Source organism: Chiloscyllium plagiosum, unplaced genomic scaffold, assembly GCF_037043375.1.
Source record: "Chiloscyllium plagiosum isolate Xiang-an unplaced genomic scaffold, Cpla_swu_hap1 HiC_scaffold_42, whole genome shotgun sequence".
Taxonomy (NCBI): Eukaryota; Metazoa; Chordata; class Chondrichthyes; order Orectolobiformes; family Hemiscylliidae; genus Chiloscyllium; species Chiloscyllium plagiosum.
Window position 1 is genome coordinate 22,084,642 of NW_028270180.1, and position 21,459 is coordinate 22,106,100.

Sequence of the window (21,459 nt, forward strand, 5' to 3'; positions counted from 1 at the left end):
AACATTGTAACTGTACTCGCATCCACCATTTCCTCTGGCTGTTCATTCCACACATGAACCACTCTCTGTATATATAAAAAAAAATTCCCCTCGTGTCCTTTTTAAGTCTTTCTCCTCTCACCTTAAAAATCTGCCCCCTAGTTTGAACTCCCCCCACCTAAGGGAAAAGATCCTTTTGTCTATTCACCCTATCCATGCCCCTCATGATTTTATAAACCTCAATAAGTTTGTAGATAATTCAAAGGTAGGTAGAGGGACACTTAGCATTGAGGAGAAAGGGGAGGCTGCAGAAGGATTTGGGCAGGTTAGGGGAGTGGGCAACGAAGTGGCAGATGGAGGACAACGTGGGAAAGTGTGATGTCATGCACTTTGGTAGGAAGAATAGAGGCATGGACTATTATCTAATTGGGGAGAGAATTCAGAAATCTGAAGTGCCAAGAGATTTGGGAGTCATGGTTCAGGATTCTCTTAAGGTAGACTTTCGGATTGAGTCAGTAGTTAGGAAGGCAAATACAACGTTGGCATTTATTTCAAGAGGATTAGAATACAAAAGCAGGGAAGTACTTCTGAGGTTTTGAAGGTTCTGGTCAGACCACATTTAGAGCATTGTGAGCAATTTTGAGCCCTATATCTCAGGAAAGCTGTATTGGCCTTGGAGGAGGCCCAAAAGAGTTCACAAGAATGATACCAGGAATGATAGACTTAATATATGAGGAACGTTTGAGGACTCTGGGTTTATACTTGATGGAGTTTAGAAGGATGGGGGCCATCTTTTTGAAACATACAGAATACTGAATGGCCTGGACAGAGTGGATGTTGGGAAGATGTTTCTATCAGTAAGACAGACTAGGACCCGAGGGCACAGCCTGAGAGTAAAGGGAAGACCTTTTAGAAGGAAGATCAGGAGAAACTTGTTCAACCAGAGAGTGGGGAATCTATGGAATTCATTGCTACAGAAGGCTGTGGTGGCCGGGTCATTGAGTATCCAGGTAGTTCTTCTCCAACGCAAATTGGCTATAATGTGATTGATGAATTGTGGACGTTGTTTGCATAATGCGACCTTTCTGCTGATAGGGGATTGGCAGGTTTTCCATTGTGCAATTTCTATAGTATGATTTCTATATGATTTCCCATAGCATGATTTCCATAGCACAGGTTTGCAGAGGAACACAGCTGTCATATTATAGCAGAGCGTCCTGTATTTAATACAGAGATAGATAGGTTCTTGATTGTCAAGGGAATCAAAGGTTACGGGGAGAAAGCAGGATAATGGGCTCGAGAAACTTTTATGGGCCATGAGTGAATGGCAGAGGACATTCAATGGGCCGAATGGCCTAATCTCTGCTCCTGTGTCTTTTCTCAACCCTCTCCAGTTTAATAAAAACCAGAGAAATGCCTTTACTGGACTGGTGATACGTATTTGCAATGATCAGCTGAGCTGAGGACTTCAAAATACGACTGAACACATCTGACCTTCTGTCTGAGGGATAGTTTTGTTGCCTCTGATTTAATCGCGATGATAAACACTTGAGCACTTAACTAATGCCGTGACGTCAGAGCTGCTGTCTCCTGACTAAAAGAATACGCTTGCTTCCTTAGTTGTACGTAAAAAATCAAAGTCATCCTTCTTAACTTTGCTCATAATGATCAATGAAAGCAACATCGATTTAAAGATAAACAGCTTCATTTATGGACCCTCCTATATTCCCAATGACAGATGTTGGGTAACTGACCCCTAGTTTCCTATTTTACTTTATTAACCTATTTTTCTGATCAGCCTGCTCAGAGATGTCATTATGGGGCTTGAACCCTGTCCTCCCAGTCCAGGGATAGGGGTATTACCACAATGCCACAAGTGGGCCCAAGGTTTCCACTTTCTGTCTGAACAGTTCTGTCACATTAGCAGGTCTCCAATCTGCCGGATCCCTCCCAGAATCCAGGGGGTTTGGGAATATGTCGACTGATGCCTCCTCCAGTCGCTGTGGAGTAATGTGGGATCTTGCTGTGCGTAACCTGGCTGTTGCGTTTACACCCATGGCTTCACTTTGAAAGGATCTTATTGATGGTAAATGTCTTGGAAGCTATTGTTGAAATGATTAGGCGAGGTGTGAAATCAGCTCAGTGAGGGATTCTCCTGCCCTTTTATTTTAACCTTTTCTTTATTTGTTTATTGGGCCACGGTAGACGAATGTAAAGATTGCGCAATGTACTTGAGCTGCCGAAGAGAGTACGCGCGTTGCCAAGCCCAAAAGACGTGATAGGAAAACAGAAATTGCTGGAGGAACTCGGCAGGTCTAGCAGCATCTGTGGAGAAAGTGAGGACTGCAGATGCTGGCGATCAGAGTCAAAAAGTGTGGTGCTGGAAAAACACAGCCGGTCAGGCAGCATCCGAGGAGCAGGAGAGTCGACACTCGAAACGTTGATTCTCCTGCTCCTCAGATGCTGCTTGATCGGCTGTGTTTTTCCCAGCACCACACGTTTTGACTCTGATCTCCAGCATCTGTGGAGATAGAGAGAGAGAGAGAGAGACAGCAGAGATACTGTTTCAGGTCCAGTGGAAGTATAAAGGCTGGATGTTATTAGGAAGAAAAAGTTGGAGGGATTACTAAACCTGGCAGTACAAGGAAAGTAATTTAGATTAGATTGGATTCTCTACAGTGTGGAAACAGGCCCTTCGGCCCAACAAGTTCACACCGCTCCTCTGAAGAGAAACCCACCCAGACCCATTCCTCTACCTAATATTTACCCCTGACTAACGCACCTAACACTGTGGGCAATTTAGTATGGCCAATTCACCTGACCTGTACACCTTTGGATTGTGGGAGGAAACCGGAGCACCCAGAGGAAACCCACATAGACACTGGGAGAATGTGCAAACTCCACACAGACAGGCGGGAATCGAACTCAGGACCCTGGTGCTGTGAGGCAGCAGTGCTAACCACTGGTGGTTTTGGAGTCGTACATTGTCCTCTATTTTCTGTTGACTCCCCCACCCCCACCCCAATACCTGGGGATGTGGAGGAAGTGATTCAGTCACTAGCCGTAGGAGTTGGCCATTCAGCCCGTGCACCAGACAGAATAACCATGGCTGATTATCCAACTGTTCCCACCTTCTCCCCCATGCCCTCTGATCCCTTTAGCCCTAAGAAAAAATTGCGTCTGACTCCTCCTTCAATGTTTTGGCTTCAGCCCGTTTTCTGTGGCAGAGGATGCCACAGGCTGCCCGCTCTCTGGGTGAAGAGGCTTCTCCTCAGGCCCTGGATCAGTGGTGCTGGAGGAGCACAGCAATTCAGGCAGCATCCGAGGACAGGCAAAATCGACGTTTCGGGCAAAAGCCCTTCATCAGGAATAAAGGCAGAGAGCCTGAAGCGTGGAGAGATAAGCTAGAGGAGGGTGGGGGTGGGGAGAGAGTAGCATAGAGTACAATAGGTCAGTGGGGGAGGAGACTCCTCAGGCCGACAGGCCGCTGTACAGTCGGAGGAGCACGTTGCTTCCCCGGTGTGACGTTAGGAAAGCCAGGGTAAAAAGCAGAAGAAGTGTAAGGTCAGAGAGTGATCTCCCCTCTCCCTAGTGGTGAGAGCTCTGGCACGCTGTCAAAAGGCTGTTTCTGTAGCACCTCTAACCATTACCTCTCACACCCTCTGTGAAACCTGTTTTTCCTGTTTCCTGGAAAGACAACTACTGTTGGACATGCAATTTGAACCGGTGCCTTTTAATAAGTCAGTTGGAGAACTGGGTTTTTTTTCCCCCTCTGACAGAAATACTGACACGTGCCTCTGTTTCAATTCCTGATTACAGCAGCTCCTGGGTCACAGCTTTTTGTACTATGTATTTGGAGTGCGGCTTTGCGTGATAAATGTGACTTTTGTAACAGCTGTGTTCCAGCGTTGAGGGAGAAGTGGAAGAGGTTGCTGGAGGGAGGAGGAGGTTTAATACCAAAATAATCCAGAAAAGCCACTTGAGGAAAAGCGAAATACTGTGGATGCTGGGAATCTGACACAAACACAGGAAACGCTGGAGAAACCCAGCAGGTCTTGCAGCATCTGTGGAGAGAGAGTTAACGTTTCAAGCCCAATATGAATTCAGAATGTGTGTCAAATCAGACTGAAAACACTAACTCTCGTTCTCACTCCACAGATGCTGCCAAACCTGCTGAGTTTCTCCAGCGTTCTCTGTGCGAAAGATGCTATTTCCATTTCTGAGCCACTTCCTTGTGGTATAAATCCTTATCACTGTGAGTGAAAGAGGGGCAAGAAAAGGAAGATTTGCACTCACATAAGCCTTTTCCACTCCATTGATCACATCTCACTAAAATAGCTACAAGAGGTTACAAAAGAAACTTCGATTTCATCACACCTTTGATGTCCTCAGGAGACCTCACAGCAGCCAGATTATTTTTCAAATGTTGCTGCTTTTGTAATTCATCTGAATGCACAGGAAACTCTTAAGAGAAAACACGATAGCCAGACTGGAGGCTCAGATGAAACTTCACTCTGTGACCTGTACACTTTGACCCTGGAGGATCCAAGATGGAGCAGGAATCTGAATCATGGAGTCATGTCCGTGGCAGGACATGGGTGAGGCCACTTTTGGAGTATAGGGTACAATTCTGGTCACCCTGCTATAGGAAGGATGTTATTAAACTGGAGAGGGTGCAGAAAAGATTTACAAGGGTGTTGCTGAGGGTTTGAGTTATAAGGAGAGGCTGGATAGGCTGGGACTATTGTCTCTGGAGCGTAAGAGGTTGAGGGGTGACCTTCTAGAGGTTTCAAAAATCATGAGGGGCATAGATAAGGTGAGTAGCCAAGGTGTTTTCCCCAAGGTAAGCGACTCCAAAACTGGAGAGCATAGGTTGAAGGTGAGAGGGGAAAAATATAAAAGGGACCTGAGGAATAACTTTTTCACGCAGAGGGTGGTTTGTGTGTGGAATAAACTGCCAAAGGAAATGGTAGAGGCGGATATCATTACAACATTTAAAGACATTTGGACAGATCCACAGATAGGAAAAGTTCAGAGGGCTATGGGCCAAATGCATGCAAATAGGACTAGTTTAGTTTGTGAAACCTGGTTGGCGTGGGTGAGTTGGGCTGAAGGGTCTGTTTCCTTGCTGTGTGACTATGTCTCTGTGACTGATTGAAGAGAAACCATCAGTCAATTGTCCTTTGGGTTCATGGGTGGAGCAAGGATTGGGAAGATGCTGTTGAGAAAGCAGTCTTGAGGAAGATACTGTGCCATGAGGGAAAGGAGAGGCTGGTCGAAGAACTACTTGTGAGAACCTGCCCACAGTCATCTGATCGTGTTTCACAACCTCAGGCTTACAAGCATGGCTCCCCTCATCTCTGTTGCTAAAAGGGTGGACCCTAATTTTAAGACACTGTCGCCTAGTTCTGGACTCCCCCAAAATGAGGAAACATTCTTTCCACATCCACCTTGTCGAGACTGTTCACACTTCAATCGAATTACACCTCGCGCTTTTAAACTTCAATGGAAACTAACCCAATCTGTCCTCATCGGACAAGCCACACATTCCAGGCATCAACGTAATCAGCCTCCTCTCAATCACTTCCACCTTCCTCTTAAAGAGGAGACTGCACACAGTTTGTGAGGTGTGATCTTATGAGCGTTCTTTATAATTGGAACACAACTTTTGCATTCACTTCCTCTCGTAACAAAGGGTAGCATCCCAGTAGTCATGGTAACTACTTCCTGTACCCACATACTGTAACCATTTGTGATTCGTGCACTGGGGGGGGGGGGGCGGCACCCAGATTCTTCTGCACCTTGGAATTCTACAGAGATTCTCCGTTTAAATCTCACTTTGTAAAGATTTTCCTGCCCCCAAAGTGAACATTGTGTGGATTTGATGAACTAACCCACTTGTGGTGGAATATGCTAGGGACAGTGTTAAATTGATTTGTCACTGGGATCCATTGTAACGTCAGATCTATAATCTGCTCCAAGTTAAAAGTCGGAGACAGTGTGAAGCCTGTGTTTTACACCTGATTCTGTTTGTTATTTGGCAGTTGAATTGAGTCATGGAATGACCTGTCAGGGTGCCCCGTCCTTTAAAACACCACATCGCTAGTATTCTAACGAGGTCAGCCAATGGAGTTCTCTGATTGGGGCTTTAATCTGGTCCAATCAGGGAGCCCTGGCTGACACACAAGGATGAATGTCAGGGGTATTGACACTCTGGTGCCTGACTCTGGGTGAGGCAGTAATATTGTCATGGACTATTCATGTGCGACTTGCTGATGGGATGCCAGCCTGTGTAGAGTTATTTCAGCATTTTCTAACTGTGTCTCTAGTGAGAGCTCTGCAGTTTCAGACTTATTCCCTTGATCATTTGCACAGCAAATATTTCTGATTTGTAATGATCCCTGGATCTCTCACCCCCCTGCAGGTATTGTGATCACGAAACAACCAGAGTCTGCCTCTGTCCCAGCCGGGTGCCCTGTAACTCTCCAGTGTGTTGCTATTGGACCTACCCCTCTGCAGTACCAGTGGTTTAAAGGCCAGGAGGAGGTAAGTAGCCTTACCAGGCTGTCAATATCTTCACAGACCACAGTCTGGCTGTTCGTTGATGCTTCTTAACCATTTCATCTTGGCTTAATGAAATAACTCCTCTTACCAGATTCGCCATCTTGCCTGGAAGGTAAAGCTGCTTGTATGCTCCCTCACCCCCAAACCTATCTAATAATGGCCATCAATCCATTGTCAGGAAAAATCCAACTGGGTCTCTAATGTCCTTTAGGGAACAAAATTTGCCATCCTTACCTGGTCTGGCCTACATGTGACTCCAGACCCACAGCAATATGGTTGACTCTCAACTGCCCTCTGGGCAATTAGGGATGGGCAATAAATGCTGGCCCAGCCAGCGATGCCCTCATCCCGTGAAGGAATTTCTTTAAAAACAAATTCTCCCCTTGGGGGTGACGAGAGGTCCCGGACAATGTAGACTTCACCCAATGAGCCATTATGTCAAGTGCAAACTCCTGTCCAACCCAATCTGAAGGTGCCCCTGAGCTTGGTGCACATCTGATGCCCAGTGCAAGACCCATCAGAGAATGGACCCAATGAGGAAAGAAACAACATATGGTCTGAGTGCCAACTGGGAGTCATTCACAATGAAAATTGACCAACCACGCAAGAGTTTAACTGGCCTTGCATTCAGTTTGAGTGAAGGGGAGCAGGGGGGTTGGTGGAGTAAAGTTGTGGGGTGCCAGAGTATGCTGTAGTGAGGAGTATTTCACCAAAATGTTGGATTTTATCCAATGGCAGCCCGCCCTACCCAAACCACGCCCCCACCCCACCCACCCTTGAATATTTGGTGATCTAAATCTGTCAAAGAGTGGGGTTTTCAGGAGTGTATGCAAAGTGGAGGGTGCAATACAAAGTAAGAGTGACTCAGGGCACAAGTTCCAGAATCCAGGGCCTCGCTAGCTGAAGGCCTGGACATCCACTTCAGGGTGAAAGGTTTCTGGAGCAGAAGCAGACAGCATTGGTGGAACAACAGCAGAAACGGCTGGAGAAACTCAGCAGGTCCGACAGCATCTGTGGAGAGAGAAAATGCAGAGCTAGCGATTCGAGTCCAGTTGCCTTGTTCAGAATTGGAGTTGTACAGAATAGCCAGTTCACCAGGAGAGTTGTGGGGGGCTGGAGGAGATCCCAGAGGTACAGCACAAGAAGTGGAAAATGCAACTAGAGAGGTGGGAAAAACATCACTGGATCTTATCGGGTGGCCTTATGGAAGATTATAAAATCATGAGGGGTTTCGATGAGGTGAGTGGCAGGTGTATTTTCCCTGGGACTGGGAGATTTCGCGGCAAGGGGGTATATTTTTAAGGTCAGCGGAGAAAGGTTTTAAAAAAAGATGAGGGGCAGTTTTTTTTTTGTAAGAATGGGTCGTGCATGGGATGAACTTCCCGAGGAAGTGGTGGATGTGTACACAGTTACAACATTAAACAGATATTTGGACAGGTTTATGAATGATTGGAGGGATATGGCCAAGAAGCAGGATGGTGGGGTTAGTTTTGTTTGGGATTATGGTCGGCATGGACTGATCAGATTACTTACAGTGTGGAAACAGGCCCTTCGGCCCAACAAGTCCACACCGACCCTCCGAAGCGCAACCCACCCAGACCCAATCCCCTACTCTTACCCCTTCACCTAACACTACGGGTAATTTAGCGTGGCCAATTCACCTAACCTGCACATTTTTGGATTGTGGAAGGAAACCGGAGCACCCGGAGGAAACCCACGCAGACACGGGGAGAATGCGCAAACTCCACACAGACAGTTGCCTGAGGCGGGAATTGAACCCTGGTCTCTGGCGCTGTGAGGCAGCAGTGCTAACCACTGTGCCACCGTGCTGCCCATCTAAGCAAAAAGGCAAACATTTTCTTGAGCAAAGAAATTAAAACTATGAGAAATCCATACAGTGTGGAAAGAGGCCATTTGGCCCATCGAGTCTGCACTGACCTTTCAAAGAGCATCCCATCCAAACCCAGCCCAAGATGATCCATGTAGTTATGGATAGTCTGGGGAGAGGATTCCACTTTCTCCCCTCCCCTCTCCATTTCCCTTGATTCCCTGACAAAAAAAAAACCATCACTCTGTCCCACCCTTAAATACATTCAACGATGGGGCATCCAATGTCCTCTGCAGCAAGAGAATGACAAAGAGAGGCCTTTTCTCCTCAGGCAGCTTTTGAGATTGCCCTGCTAAGGCAGGAACAGTCTCTGTGGTTGAGCCTGTCAAACTCCTGATGAGGGGTATTGATAGGATAAAAAGACAAGGTCTTTTCCCTGGGGTGGGGGGGAGTCCAAAACTCGAGGGCATAGGTTTAGGGTGAGAGGGGAAAGATTTAAAAGAGAGCTAAGAGGCAACTTTTTCACACACAGGGTGGTACGTGTATGGAATGAGCTGCCAGAGGAAGTGGTGGAGGCTGGTACAATTACAGCATGTACAAGGCATCTGGATGGTTATATGAATAAGAAGGGTATAAAGGGATCTGGTCCAAGTGCTGGCAAGTGGAACTAGATTAGGTTAGGATAGCTGGTCAGCATGGATGAATTGGACCGAAGGGTCTGTTTCCGTGCTGTACATCTCCATGACTCCATGTTCAGGGAACACAGGCAGATACGTGGAATTAAGACACCAATCAGCCATATTGTAATTGGGTGGAGCTTGCTCTTACAGACTGAATGGTTTTCTGTTCCCATGTTGTTGTGGATGTGTTTGACCCGGGTCAACCCACAGAACCAAAGGTCACTTGGATTGAACTACAAAGCTCATTACACGCCACATTTTTGCCCATTAACTGCTCTGGGGCTTTTGTGCCCTGAAGTTTCCCAGTGAGTTTAATTCTGCTATAGATATGTACACATCGCTGAAGTAAATCCCCTTCTGCATTTCAGTTCCTGGCCCACTGTGTCACGTTGTTGGAGTGTCCGTCCAGAAACTGGTTTGCGTGTTTGTTGGTACAGTTCACTTGTAAATTCAAGCTTATATTCTGGTTCCTGCTGTCTTGCATTGCCTTTCACCTGCTGCAGAAATACAATGCACACATAACTCTCTCCAAATCTGCCATCCATGTCAATGAGTTTAGTTGAGGGATGGTTTGAGAGGTTTGTGGGGGAAGAAGGGATGGAGTAAAAGAGAATGTATTCTCAGTGTCTGGAAAATGGAGTTCCCCCCTCTCTCAGTATTTTGGTAATTTCATGAGGATGCCAGTCCATTTCAATAGAGACATGATGGCCTAGTGGAATTATCGCTCGACTATTATTCCAGAGATCCAGGTACCTTCTGGGGTGGTGGTGCTCGAGAAAAGGCTGGAATCCTAACTCTGAACCAAAGTTCAGAGTTTGTCTGAACTGAGTCACTGAGGACCTTGCTACCAGCATGAGCTTACTTCAATAAGATGTTCTCGCAGCGAGTTACCTGGAGTTGAGAGGACTGTACTCCTGCACCTCAGTGAGTATGTCCATAGCTTCAATGAGTCAATCCAACTGATAGTTCGTCTGATCACAACGTGAAAAAGAAATGGGGAAAGGGATGGCAAGTGACAAATCTGACACTGCGGCAACATCAGACACCCTGCTACTGGCATCTATAAAAGCTCTGGGTTCCAGTGAGGTGCACTATAGCATATCCAAACAGATGGATTAAAAGGAACGTATAATCCATTAGTTTGAGAGGACAGAGTGCCTTACTTTGCCAAACAAGGTGTCAGTGGGCGATGTGCTGAGGTAGAGGCAGATCTGAGCGGTTTGTTAGGAATGAAACCAGGCCCTCGAAGACGGGGCCTGCACCTCTCTGCTCTTGGGTAGGTGAATTGACTTCCTTCCAATTGCTCATTCTAACGGGTGGTCATCTTCTCTCGAAGACTGGAAGCCACGTGGCTGATGATGGGATGGTCAGTCACAGCTTCAATGTGCAAGTCACCAAGATCAGCAGCCCTGTGTCCTAGTGAGGAAATCAGTAGAAAACGAGAAGAAACTTGCCCCTAGCAACGTTCTTTCTTGCCCCTTAGCAACGCAACCTCGAAACCTTTGACCTTCCAGCCTAAATTCTGGTATTTACTGTAAGAAGAGAGTAAGCAAGTTAAAACCAGTGTGGAGCCAAGCAGATCTGAAAATGTAGGTTTCTGGTTCACCGATTTATTTATCTTTGACCTACTTTTGAGTCCCTATATCTCATGAGTCATTTCATCAGCCACAAGTCTGTCTCCCTAAGAACCACGTGAGCACACGAGGGTGACTAGTGAGGAAGCTCAGCCTGAAGTCACTCCATTACTAGGCTTATTTTGCTTTGAAAGTTGGTGATTGCTCCTTCAACAGTTCAGGGGTTGAGGTCTTGAATTCTCTGTTCTGCCGCTCCTGAAATAGTTTAACAAATGTGCTGCGTGCCTGTGCCCAGCAACGCTCTGTTGCACTTACTCACCACTCAGCCAACGGAGCCTATTTTTAAAATGGAGAAAGGAAGGCACTTTCCTGGTGGTGTATACCACAACTTCCTTCCCCAGCACATGATGGGATGCTGTTACTGCAGCCGACACTGTCACCACTCAGACTGTCAGACCCCAGTGAGTTGTCCCATACTCAGTCTCACCCTCTGGCTCTCCCACAGCAGCGGAGACAATGGGGTCTCTCAAATATATTAAGCCAGAGCAGTCAGACAGACCCCAATGTGGCTGTGAGTCCCAGTTTTGTGAAAAGCGCTGTCACCTCTGTCAGAGGTGAAGAGTTTCTGTCCCCCGCCACTTGAGCACAGGGCTGTAGGATGTCAGCCCAGTGCAGTCCTGAGGGGGTATTGCGCTGTCACAGATGCTGGCTCTCAAATATGGAGTCAAAGTGAGACCATGCTCCTCCGTTCTGGTGAATGCGGAAGCTCTGGTGGGTGTATTGGTCATTCTAGATTGTCCATAGCATCCAGGAATGTGCAGGCCAGGTGGAATAGCCGTGGGAAACGCAGGGTTACAGGGATAGAGTGAGGTTGGGGGGAGTGCTCTGCGATGCTCTTCAGAGAATCGGCGTGAACGTGATGGGCCGAATGGTCAGCTCCCACACTGGAGGGATTGTCCGAGTCTGTGATAATTGGAGGTGGCAGGTTCTGGCCAACATGCCACCACTAGCAACGGCTCTCCGGGTTATTTATCCCCTTATTGCCTGTGGTATCATAGAATCCCTACAGTGTGGAAACTGGCCCTTCAGCCCAACAGGTCCACACTGAACCTCTGAAGATATCCCACCCAAACCCATGCCCCATTACTCTACGTTTACGCCTGATTAATGCTTCTAACCTACACATCCCTGAACGCTGTGGGCAATTTGGCATGGCCAATCAATCTAACTTGCACATCTTTGGACTGGGGAGGAAACTGGAGCACCCGGAGGAAACCCACACAGACATGGGGAGAATGTGCAAACTTCACATAGACAGTTGCCCGAGGCAGGAATCAAACCTGGGTCCCTGGCGCTGTGAGGGACTCTGAGCCTGTGTGTGTGTGTGTGTGTGTCTATGTGTGTGTGTGTCTATGTGTGTGTGCGTCTATGTGTGTGTGCGTCTATGTGTGTGTGAGAGAGAGTGTGTGTGTGTGAGTGTGTGTGTGTGAGTGTGAGAGAGTGTGTGAGTGTGTGTGTGTGAGATGATTCCTGTCATTCCTACGTCTCCTGCTCCTTCGATGCTGCCTGGCTTGCTGTCCTTTTCCAGCACCACACATTTTGGTGGCATTGTGTAGTGAGGGACTAATCTGGAGCTCCTGGCTAGTGGTGTGCGGAAATGGGTTCGAATCGCATCACGACAGATACTGAAATTTGAATTCAATAAAAGGTTTGAAACTGACAAAAACAGGCCTTATTCTAACATTGACCAGTGTCATAAAACCCGGTGTTCCCTCTTATTGTCTTCCAGGCTGCATGTGCCTCTGAGGTCCATGCACAGTAACACCTTCTGGAACTGGAAGTCCATATGATTGGTGGGCCAGTGCCAGTTACAGTGTGTGGGACCTCCGAGGGTCTGCACATGTGTGTGTTACCAGTGCTCCCTCCACCTGGATCATGAATATCCCATGAAAAGAAAATCTGCCATGTCTCTGGGTCTGGCCTGTATGTCTATATTACTGCCGTGTCTCTGGGTCTGGCCTGTATGTCTATATTACTGCCATGTCTCTGGGTCTGGCCTGTATGTCTATATTACTGCCATGTCTCTGGGTCTGGCCTGTATGTCTATATTACTGCCGTGTCTCTGGGTCTGGCCTGTATGTCTATATTACTGCCATGTCTCTGGGTCTGGCCTGTATGTCTATATTACTGCCATGTCTCTGGGTCTGGCCTGTATGTCTATATTACTGCCGTGTCTCTGGGTCTGGCCTGTATGTCTATATTACTGCCATGTCTCTGGGTCTGGCCTGTATGTCTATATTACTGCCATGTCTCTGGGTCTGGCCTGTATGTCTATATTACTGCCATGTCTCTGGGTCTGGCCTGTATGTCTATATTACTGCCATGTCTCTGGGTCTGGCCTGTATGTCTATATTACTGCCATGTCTCTGGGTCTGGCCTGTATGTCTATATTACTGCCATGTCTCTGGGTCTGGCCTGTATGTCTATATTACTGCCATGTCTCTGGGTCTGGCCTATATGTCTATATTACTTCGTTCATGGGACATGGGTGTCGCTGGCTGGGCCAGCATTTATTACCCATCCCTAGTTGCCCCTTGAGAAGGTGGGGGTTAGCTGCCTTCTTGAACCGCTGCAGTCCATGTGCTGTGGGTTGACCCCAATGCCCTGAGGGAGGGAATTCCAGAACTTTGACCCAGCAATGATGAAGGAATGGCCTCAGGTGAGGGGAGAGATTGGGATGGTGGGATTTTCGTGGTGACCTGGTCGGGGAATTGAACCTGTGAGAGAAAAGTTTCTCTCTCGCTACATTTGAATCTTTGGCAAATCACTTTAAATCTGTGCCCTCTAGTTCCTGTTCTTTTTTTCCAAACAAAGAACAATTTCTCCCTATCTATCCAGCCCACTCCTGATTTTGAAAACCTCAATGAGGTCTCCTCTCAGCTGCCTTCTCTTCAAGGGGAGAGGACCCTCATCGCTGACATTCCTCATCCCTGGGACCATTCTTGTAAACCTCTACACTCCAATGCATATCGATCCTGTTTACCAAGAGGACTGTGGCCAATAGCCCAGCTGAGAAGCAGCTTCTCCAAGTTCAGCATCCCCTCTCCTCGCCCACCATTTCCCTCACATCACATTAGATTACTGACAGTGTGGAAACAGGCCCTTCAGCCCAACAAGTCCACACCGACCCGCCGAAGCACAACCCACCCAGACCCATTCCCCTACATATACCCCTTCACCTAACACTACAGGCGATTTAGCGTGGCCAATTCACCTAACCTGCACATTTTTGGACTGTGGGAGGAAACCGGAGCAGCCGGACCCACGCAGACTTGGGGAGAATGTGCAAACTCCACACAGTCAGTCGCCTGAGACGGGAATTGAACCCAGGTCTCTGGCGCTGTGAGGCAGCAGCGCTAACCAGTGTGCCACCGTGCCACCCAATTTCCCAGTGAAGCCATTCATTGTCCCTGCAGCTGTCACCCACACGCACGCCGAGTAAAGAAAGTTTTCTTCTCTTGTTTCTTGCCAAAGCCTTGTCCCTGTCCCATTGGGAGCTTTCTTCCTCCTTTATCCCAAACCGTTGTGCAAACTTCAGGTTTTCCTCTCTGCTGCAAGGAGGTCCTTGTACGGCCCCACGAGTTAGGATTATACCATTCGGCCTACCTCGCCATTCAACAAGATGGTGGCTGAGATGATCTTCCACACCAGACGCATCAGCTGGATCACTGAGAGGATTAATTGGCATCGTGTTTGTACTTTATTTCGAAGTCCTGGTGTTACTCCCCAGCTGGTCAGTTCCTTTTGACCCCATTTTCTTCCAACATGTAGGCTCCACCTCAGATCCATGTTGAGTGGAATTTCCCAATGACACCATGGTTACTCATAGCCTTGACCCATTTCTTTACCTCAATGTATAAGGTGGGGGTGGTTAGCTACTCTGGTTTATGTGGATCAGGATGTTATGCATTTAAAATAAAGTTTCAATTCATTTGATATCGTTCGGACACACCCACTTGTGTCACGATCTATGAACCACATTTGAGGTACAGTCACTGTTTTACAACGACCCATTACCACAAACCAAAATTGACAACCAAAATTAAGAGAACCGTTTCAATTTTTTTTCCCCTTTTCCTGGGATGGCAGTGTTTTTGACACACAGCATTTATTGCTCATCGCAAATCGCTCTTCAGAAGGTGGTGGTGTTGAGCTGTCTCCTTGTACCACTGCAGTCCATGGAGTGTAGGTAGACCCACAGTGCTCCTAGGGAGGGAATTCCAAAATTTTGACCCGGTTGATTGGGTCTGAATAGAACATTCCCAAAGTTACTGAGTTCCTGAGGCATCGAGTAAATGTCAGAGTAAGGGGTCACCCATTTACGACAAATGAGGAATTTCTTCCACTGGAAGGTAATGAATCTGTGCAAACCTGAAATGCAAAGGCCTGTCGAGGCTGGGTCATTAAGTATATTCAAGGCTGAGAGAGACAGGTTTTGAGTCGGTGAGAGATTCAAGGATTATGGAGAAAAGGCACAATCTCATTGGATGGTGGAGGAGATTCAATGGGCTGAATGGCCTACTTCTGTGACATCTTATGGTCAGGTGCAGCAGTGCCTGTGGATTAGTATTCATGACGTGACAGAGAGCAACAAGGCTGTGGGACACACTATTGGAAAAGAGACCATTTCAATATGCATTAATAAATCTGTGGCTGTGCGCTAGGACAATCCAGTAAGTTGGTAACACGGAACCTGAATAAGTGAAAGATCCTGACGCCCACAATGTCCAGTTCACTCAGATGTAATTGAGGTTTTTAGATCATAGAATCCCTACAGGTTAGAATGAGGCCATTTTCCCATCGAGTCAGCACTGACCCTCCAAACGAGCATCTCATCTTGACCCAGCCCCATTACCCCACATTTCCCATGGCCAATCCACATAACCTGCACATTACGGGGACATTTCCCTTTGCCAATCCACCTAATCTGCACATCCCTGGACATTACGGGAACATTTCCCATGGCTAACCCACCTGTGCACATCCCTAGACACTCTGCAGCAATTTCTCACAGCCAATCAATCTAACCTGCACATCCCTAGACACGGTGGGGGGTGGGGGGCAATTTTCCATGGCCCATCTACCTAACCTGAACAGCTTTGGACTGTGGGAGACACAGGGAGAATGTGCAAACTCCACACAGACAGCTGCCTGAAGGTGGAATTGAACCCGGGTCCCCGGCGCTGTGAGGCAGCAGTGCTAACCACTGAACCACTGTACTGCTGTCAGAGTCTGATCGGAGAGTAGCAGAGATAAGGGCAGGTTCTTGGCTTCTCGGTCAGGTATTGAGAGAGGCTTGATTGATGAAAGTACTTGTATTTCCATCTCAGGCTTTCATGACCTTGGGATGGCCTGTAGCACTTTCGAACCAAAGTATTGTTAAAGTGCCGTTGCCATTGTAACCATGGGAACATGTACACCGCAAACTCCCATAAACTGCATTATGGTAACAATCAGGGATGTTGGTCAAGGAATAAATAGCAAGGGAGATCTCCTCTCCCCTTCTCCATTGAGGGAATAGGATTTTTATGCTGAAAATGTGTTGCTGGAAAAGCGCCGCAGGTCAGGCAGCATCCAAGGAGCAGGAGAATCAACGTTTCGGGCATTTTTCCCAATAGGATTTTTATACCCAGCGGATTTGTTCTGATTTATTATTGTCACGTGTACCCAGATACAGTGAAATGTATTGTTTTGTGTGCCTATCCAGGCTAATCATACCTTAACATAAGTACATGAGGGAAATAGAACAGAATGCAGAATATAGTATTACAGCTACAGAGAAGATGCAGAGAAAGATCTTCGCTAATATATGAGAGGTTCATTCATAAGATTGATAACAGCAAGAAAGAAGCTGTTCTTAAATCTGTTGGTACGTGTTTTCAAACTCTTGTATCTTCTGCCAGCTGGAAGAGCGTATAACTGGGGAATAACCGGAGTATAACCAGGGTAGGAGGGGGTCTTTGATGATGTTGGCTTCTTTCCCGAGGCAGTGGGAGGTGTGGACGGAGTTAATGGACGGAGGGCTGGTTTGCATGATGGACTGGGCTGTGTTTACAACTCTCTGTAACCAAGCTGTGATACATCTGAATAGGATGCTTTCTATGGTGCATCTATAAGAATTGGTAAGAGTCATTGTGCACACGTCTTCTGAGGAAGTGGAGGTGTTGGTGTGCTTTCTTGACTGTAGACAGAGAGAGAGAGAGAGAGAGAGAGAGAGAGAGTGTAGACAGCTTAATGTACCATTTGAAAGCCTGTACCGCTGACCCTGCAGCACTGCTTCAGTACTGCGCTGGAGTGTCAGCCCAGATTGTGCATTCCAGCCTCTGGAGTGGGGCTTGAACCCGTAATCTTCAGGCTCGGTGTTGACCCATGCTGCCAACATGGCACTGCAGTTAGAAGCATTGGGTTTAACAGTTTAGAGATCAGTCTGTGCAATGCCATGTGCATTTAGCGTACAGAACAGTGACAGACCTGTCAGGGTATCTGGTGACTTTGTAGAATAGGGTAGCTTTTTATTTGTCATTTCTACCTGATGCAACTGATAACAGTAAAAACGAGAGTGTTTCTCCAGGAGGATTCTGGGTAATCCAAGATGGAGGACGAGAAAGATTTCTCCCTGTAACAGCGTCTCCTTTTTTTGAGGTATGTTTGGTGCTGGAGGTGGTTTCCTCGAATTCCAGGGGCAGCAATTACTGTTTTATATGCTGTTGCATTGTTTTGGAACTTTGGGGAAAAAAAAGTCAAAACAACAGCAATTTTAAAAGGGAGTAGAACAGACAAAGGAAGAGGCATCTGGATGGGTATATGAATAGGAAGGGTTTGGAGGGATATGGGCCGGGTGCTGGCAGGTGGGACTAGATTGGGTTGGAATATCTGGTTGGCATGGACGGGTTGGACTGAAGGGTCTGTTTCTGTGCTGTACATCACAATGACTGAGGGCGCTACATGGACACCACAAGCTACCCAATCGTACACAGCATAAGAAGTGCAAAACATGCACGGTACAGTGTCATAAAAGAATGATGAATAATAGACATTTCTCTAGCAGCAATTCGAAGTCATGCAAAGAGTTTCAGATGGGAAAGTGTCTGATCATACTGTGTTAAGGAGCCTACTAGCTTGGGGGAAGAAAGTTTGCTGAATGACTCTGGTTGCAAGGAGGGTTTCCTGACAACCTAAGCACACAGACAGTCTTTGATGTGGTCGCATTTTACAGACATGCTGGCTGATTGACTGAAAATAAAATATTCAAATCACCCTTCCTGAGTTCCCAGTAATTTGTGTTACTTTTTCCCAGCACATCCCCCATTTGTATTTGTATCTCAGTGCAAATACCGTTCCAGTTAAACCCTCAGTAAAACAACACCTCTCAGAATGAATGATTTGGAGATGCCGGTGTTGGATTGGGGTGTACAAAGTTAAAAATCACACAACACCAGGTTATAGTCCAACAGGTTTATTTGGAAGCACTAGCTTTCGGAGCGCTGCTCCTTCATCAGGTGGTAGTGGAGGACACAATTGTAAGACACAGAATTTATAGCAAAAGTTCACAGTGTGATGTAACTGAAATTATACATTGAAAAATACCTTGATTGTTTGTTAAGTCTCTCATCTGTTAGAATGACCGTGTTAGTTTCACTTCTTTTATATGTAAGGCACAAAATGTTTTTTAAAAGTTACATTCTCAGGTTAACTGTAACAATTGGTGTCAGCCCAGATAAGATGTTAAGATGTTGAAGGTGTTAGCCCCCTGTGTTCCCTGCCTGTGCCATAATGTTTAGACTGATTCTAATCTAAAAAGTGAATTAATAGAGTCTTACATGGATTCATGCAGTTTTTGAGCAAAGTACAATGTAACTCTGCAAGTACAAATTCACCCCACAAACGTATATGCATATGTGTGCATGTGGGTTTTTGTGTGTGTGTGTGTGTGTGTGTGTGTGTGTGTAAAGCAGTCTAAGTCTGTGAGAGGGTACGTGTGGGAGTGTGTGTGTGTCTGTAGGAGTGTCTGTGTGTCTGGGGTGGGATGTTGTGAGTGTCTGTGAGAGAGTGTGTATGTGTGTGAGACTGTAAAGGGGTCTAAGTCTGTGAGAGGGTGTGTGTGTGTGCGTGTGTGCAGGAGTCTTTGTGAGTGTCTGTGTGTGTGTATAGTGCAATGGTGGTCACATGTAGTGTGGCATGAACCCAAGGCCCCGGTTGAGGCCCTCCCTATGGGTACTTAGACACTTTACACTCACACACATATATACACTCTCTCTCACAACCCCACACCTCAGACACACACACATATATATGTTTGTGGGGTGATTTTGTACTTGCAGAGTTACATGGTGCTTTGCTCAAAAACTGCATGAATCCATGTAAGACGCTATTAATTCACTTTTTAGATTAGAATCAGTCTAAACATTATGACATAGACAACAGAACACAGGGGGCTAACACCTTCAACATCTGGGCTGACACCAATTGTTACAATTAACCTGAGAATGTAACTTGTAAAAACGTTTTGTGATTTACATATGAAAGAAGTGAAACTAACACGGTCATTCTAACAGAAAAGAGACTTAACAAACAATCAAGATGTTTTTCAATATATAATTTCAGTTACATTACACTGTAAACTTTTGCTATAAATTCTGTGCCTTATGATCTTATACCCCACAACCACCTGATGAAGGAGCAGCGCTCCGAAAGCGAGTGCTTCTAATTAAACCTGTTGGACTATAACCTGGTGTTGTGTGATTTTTATCTCAGAATAAATGCTGCTTTGTTTGTTGCAGGTTAGAATCAAATAATCCCTACAGTCTGGAAACAGGCCCTTCGGCCCAACAAGTCCACACTTAACCCGCTGAAAAGTATCCCACCCAAACCCATCCCCCTACCCTATTACTCTACATTTACCCCTGACTGATGCACCTAACATACACGTCCCTGAACTTTATGGACAATTTAGCATAGCCAATTCACCTAACCTGCACTTCTTTGGACTATGGGAGGAAATCAGAGCACCCAGAGGAAATGCATGCAGACACAGGGAGAACGTGCCAACTCCACACAGACAGTCGCCCGAGGCTGGAATTGAACCCGGGTTCCTGGCACTGTGAGGCAGCAGTGCTAACCACTGAGCCACTGTGCTGCCTAATGACACCAGGCCAGTTTCATTCTCCAAAAAGCATCATAGCGTGAATGCTGGAAATCTGAAACAAATAAAGGGAATGATGGAGAAACTCAGCAGGTCTGGAAGCATCTGTGGAGAGAGAGAGAGACAGAGTTAACTTATTGAGTCTGGTATGATTCCTTCCAGAGTTCTGAATAAGACCCATTGGATTTGAAACCTTAATTCTGTTTTTCTCATCACAGATACTGCCAGACCCGCTGAGTTTCTTCAGCAATCTCTGCTTGTGTTACTGATTTCCAGCATCCACAGTTCTCTCGCTGTATGTGGGTCAGGCTGGGAGTAGCGGGGTGTGTTGGAGGCTGTAAATTTTATCCTCACCACGGCTTCCACCACTTCCTGTGACAGTGAGTTCCACACCCTCACCACTCTGTGCTAACCTCATTCGGGGATAGTGACCTTATTACCCCATTAGCGATTTGTTCAGCGAAGCTCTGTCATCATCTTCCTGATTGTAACAGTGTAATCTTTGACCATGTCGACCGGGTATCGTGGTGTCACTGAGATTTCACTCAGATTGTGGTATCTCTGATCAGCGCTAACTTTGAGGGCTGTGTCAAGTTCAGGTCAAGTTCTTCCAATAGTGCTCACTGCCTCATTATGATGGGGTTTGTGGTTGAGATCATTGCTTGAATAATCCAGTCTAAAAACTGGAATAATATCTGTGTGTTACCCATGAGACATTAATTGCTGTGTCAAGTGGGGGGTGAACTATCCTACCCACCGTCATGAAGGAGATCTCCACTGGTGTCCTGTTCAACCCTTTATCCCTCAACCAAGGTTGCACGAAACATATTATTCAGTCACTGTCAGTTGTGAGAACTTGCTATGAATAACTTGGCAAATATGTTTCCTGTAACTGTTAGAGGAAAGATTATTAAACTGGAGAGGGTTCAGAAGAGATTTCCCAGGATGTTGCCAGGTATGGAGGGTTTAGATTAGATTCCCTACAGTGTGGAAACAGGCCCTTCGGCCCAACAGGTCCACACCGACCCTCCGAAGAGTAACCCACCCAAACCCCTTTTCCCTCTGACTAATGCACCTAATCAACAATTTGAAGCATGGCCAATTCACCCTGACCTGCACATCTTTGGACTGTGGGAGGAAACCCATGCGGACACGGGGAGAATGTGCAAACGCCACGCAGACAGTCACCCGAGGTTGGAATTGAACCTGGGACCCTGGTGCTGTGAGGCACCAATACTAACCACTGAGCCACTGTGCCGCCCCGAGTTACAAGGAGAGGCTGGATAGGCTGGGACTTTTCTCACTGGAGCGTAGGAGGTTGAGGGGTTATAGAAGTTTATAAAATCATGAGAGGTATAGGTAAGGTGAATGGAAGGTGTCTTTTCCCTAAGAAGCATAGACCAGTAAGTCTAATATCTGTGATAGGTAAGTTACATGAGAAGATTCTGAGGGATAAGATTATACATGCCTTCGGAAAGACAGGGTTAGATTATGAGCAGTCAGCATAGCTTTGTGCATTGGAGATCATGCCTCAGAAATTTATTAGAGTTCTTTGATGAAGTGACCAGAAAGGTTGATGAGGGCAGGGTGGTTGATGTAGTCCATATGGATTTCAGTAAGGCCTTTTTTTAA

At 46.6% G+C, this 21,459-nt stretch overlaps 1 protein-coding gene across 2 annotated transcripts in view; it reads left to right on the forward strand.

The window, feature by feature from the left end:
• The window catches only part of malt3 (MALT paracaspase 3), a 138,269-nt gene that overhangs the window by 30,579 nt on the left and 86,231 nt on the right, over nt 1–21,459 (forward strand). For both annotated transcript variants that reach the window (XM_087982224.1, XM_087982223.1), the window contains one exon: nt 6,404–6,525. In XM_087982224.1, the coding sequence (XP_087838350.1) occupies nt 6,404–6,525 (122 nt within the window). The remainder of the gene's footprint in view (nt 1–6,403; nt 6,526–21,459) is intronic.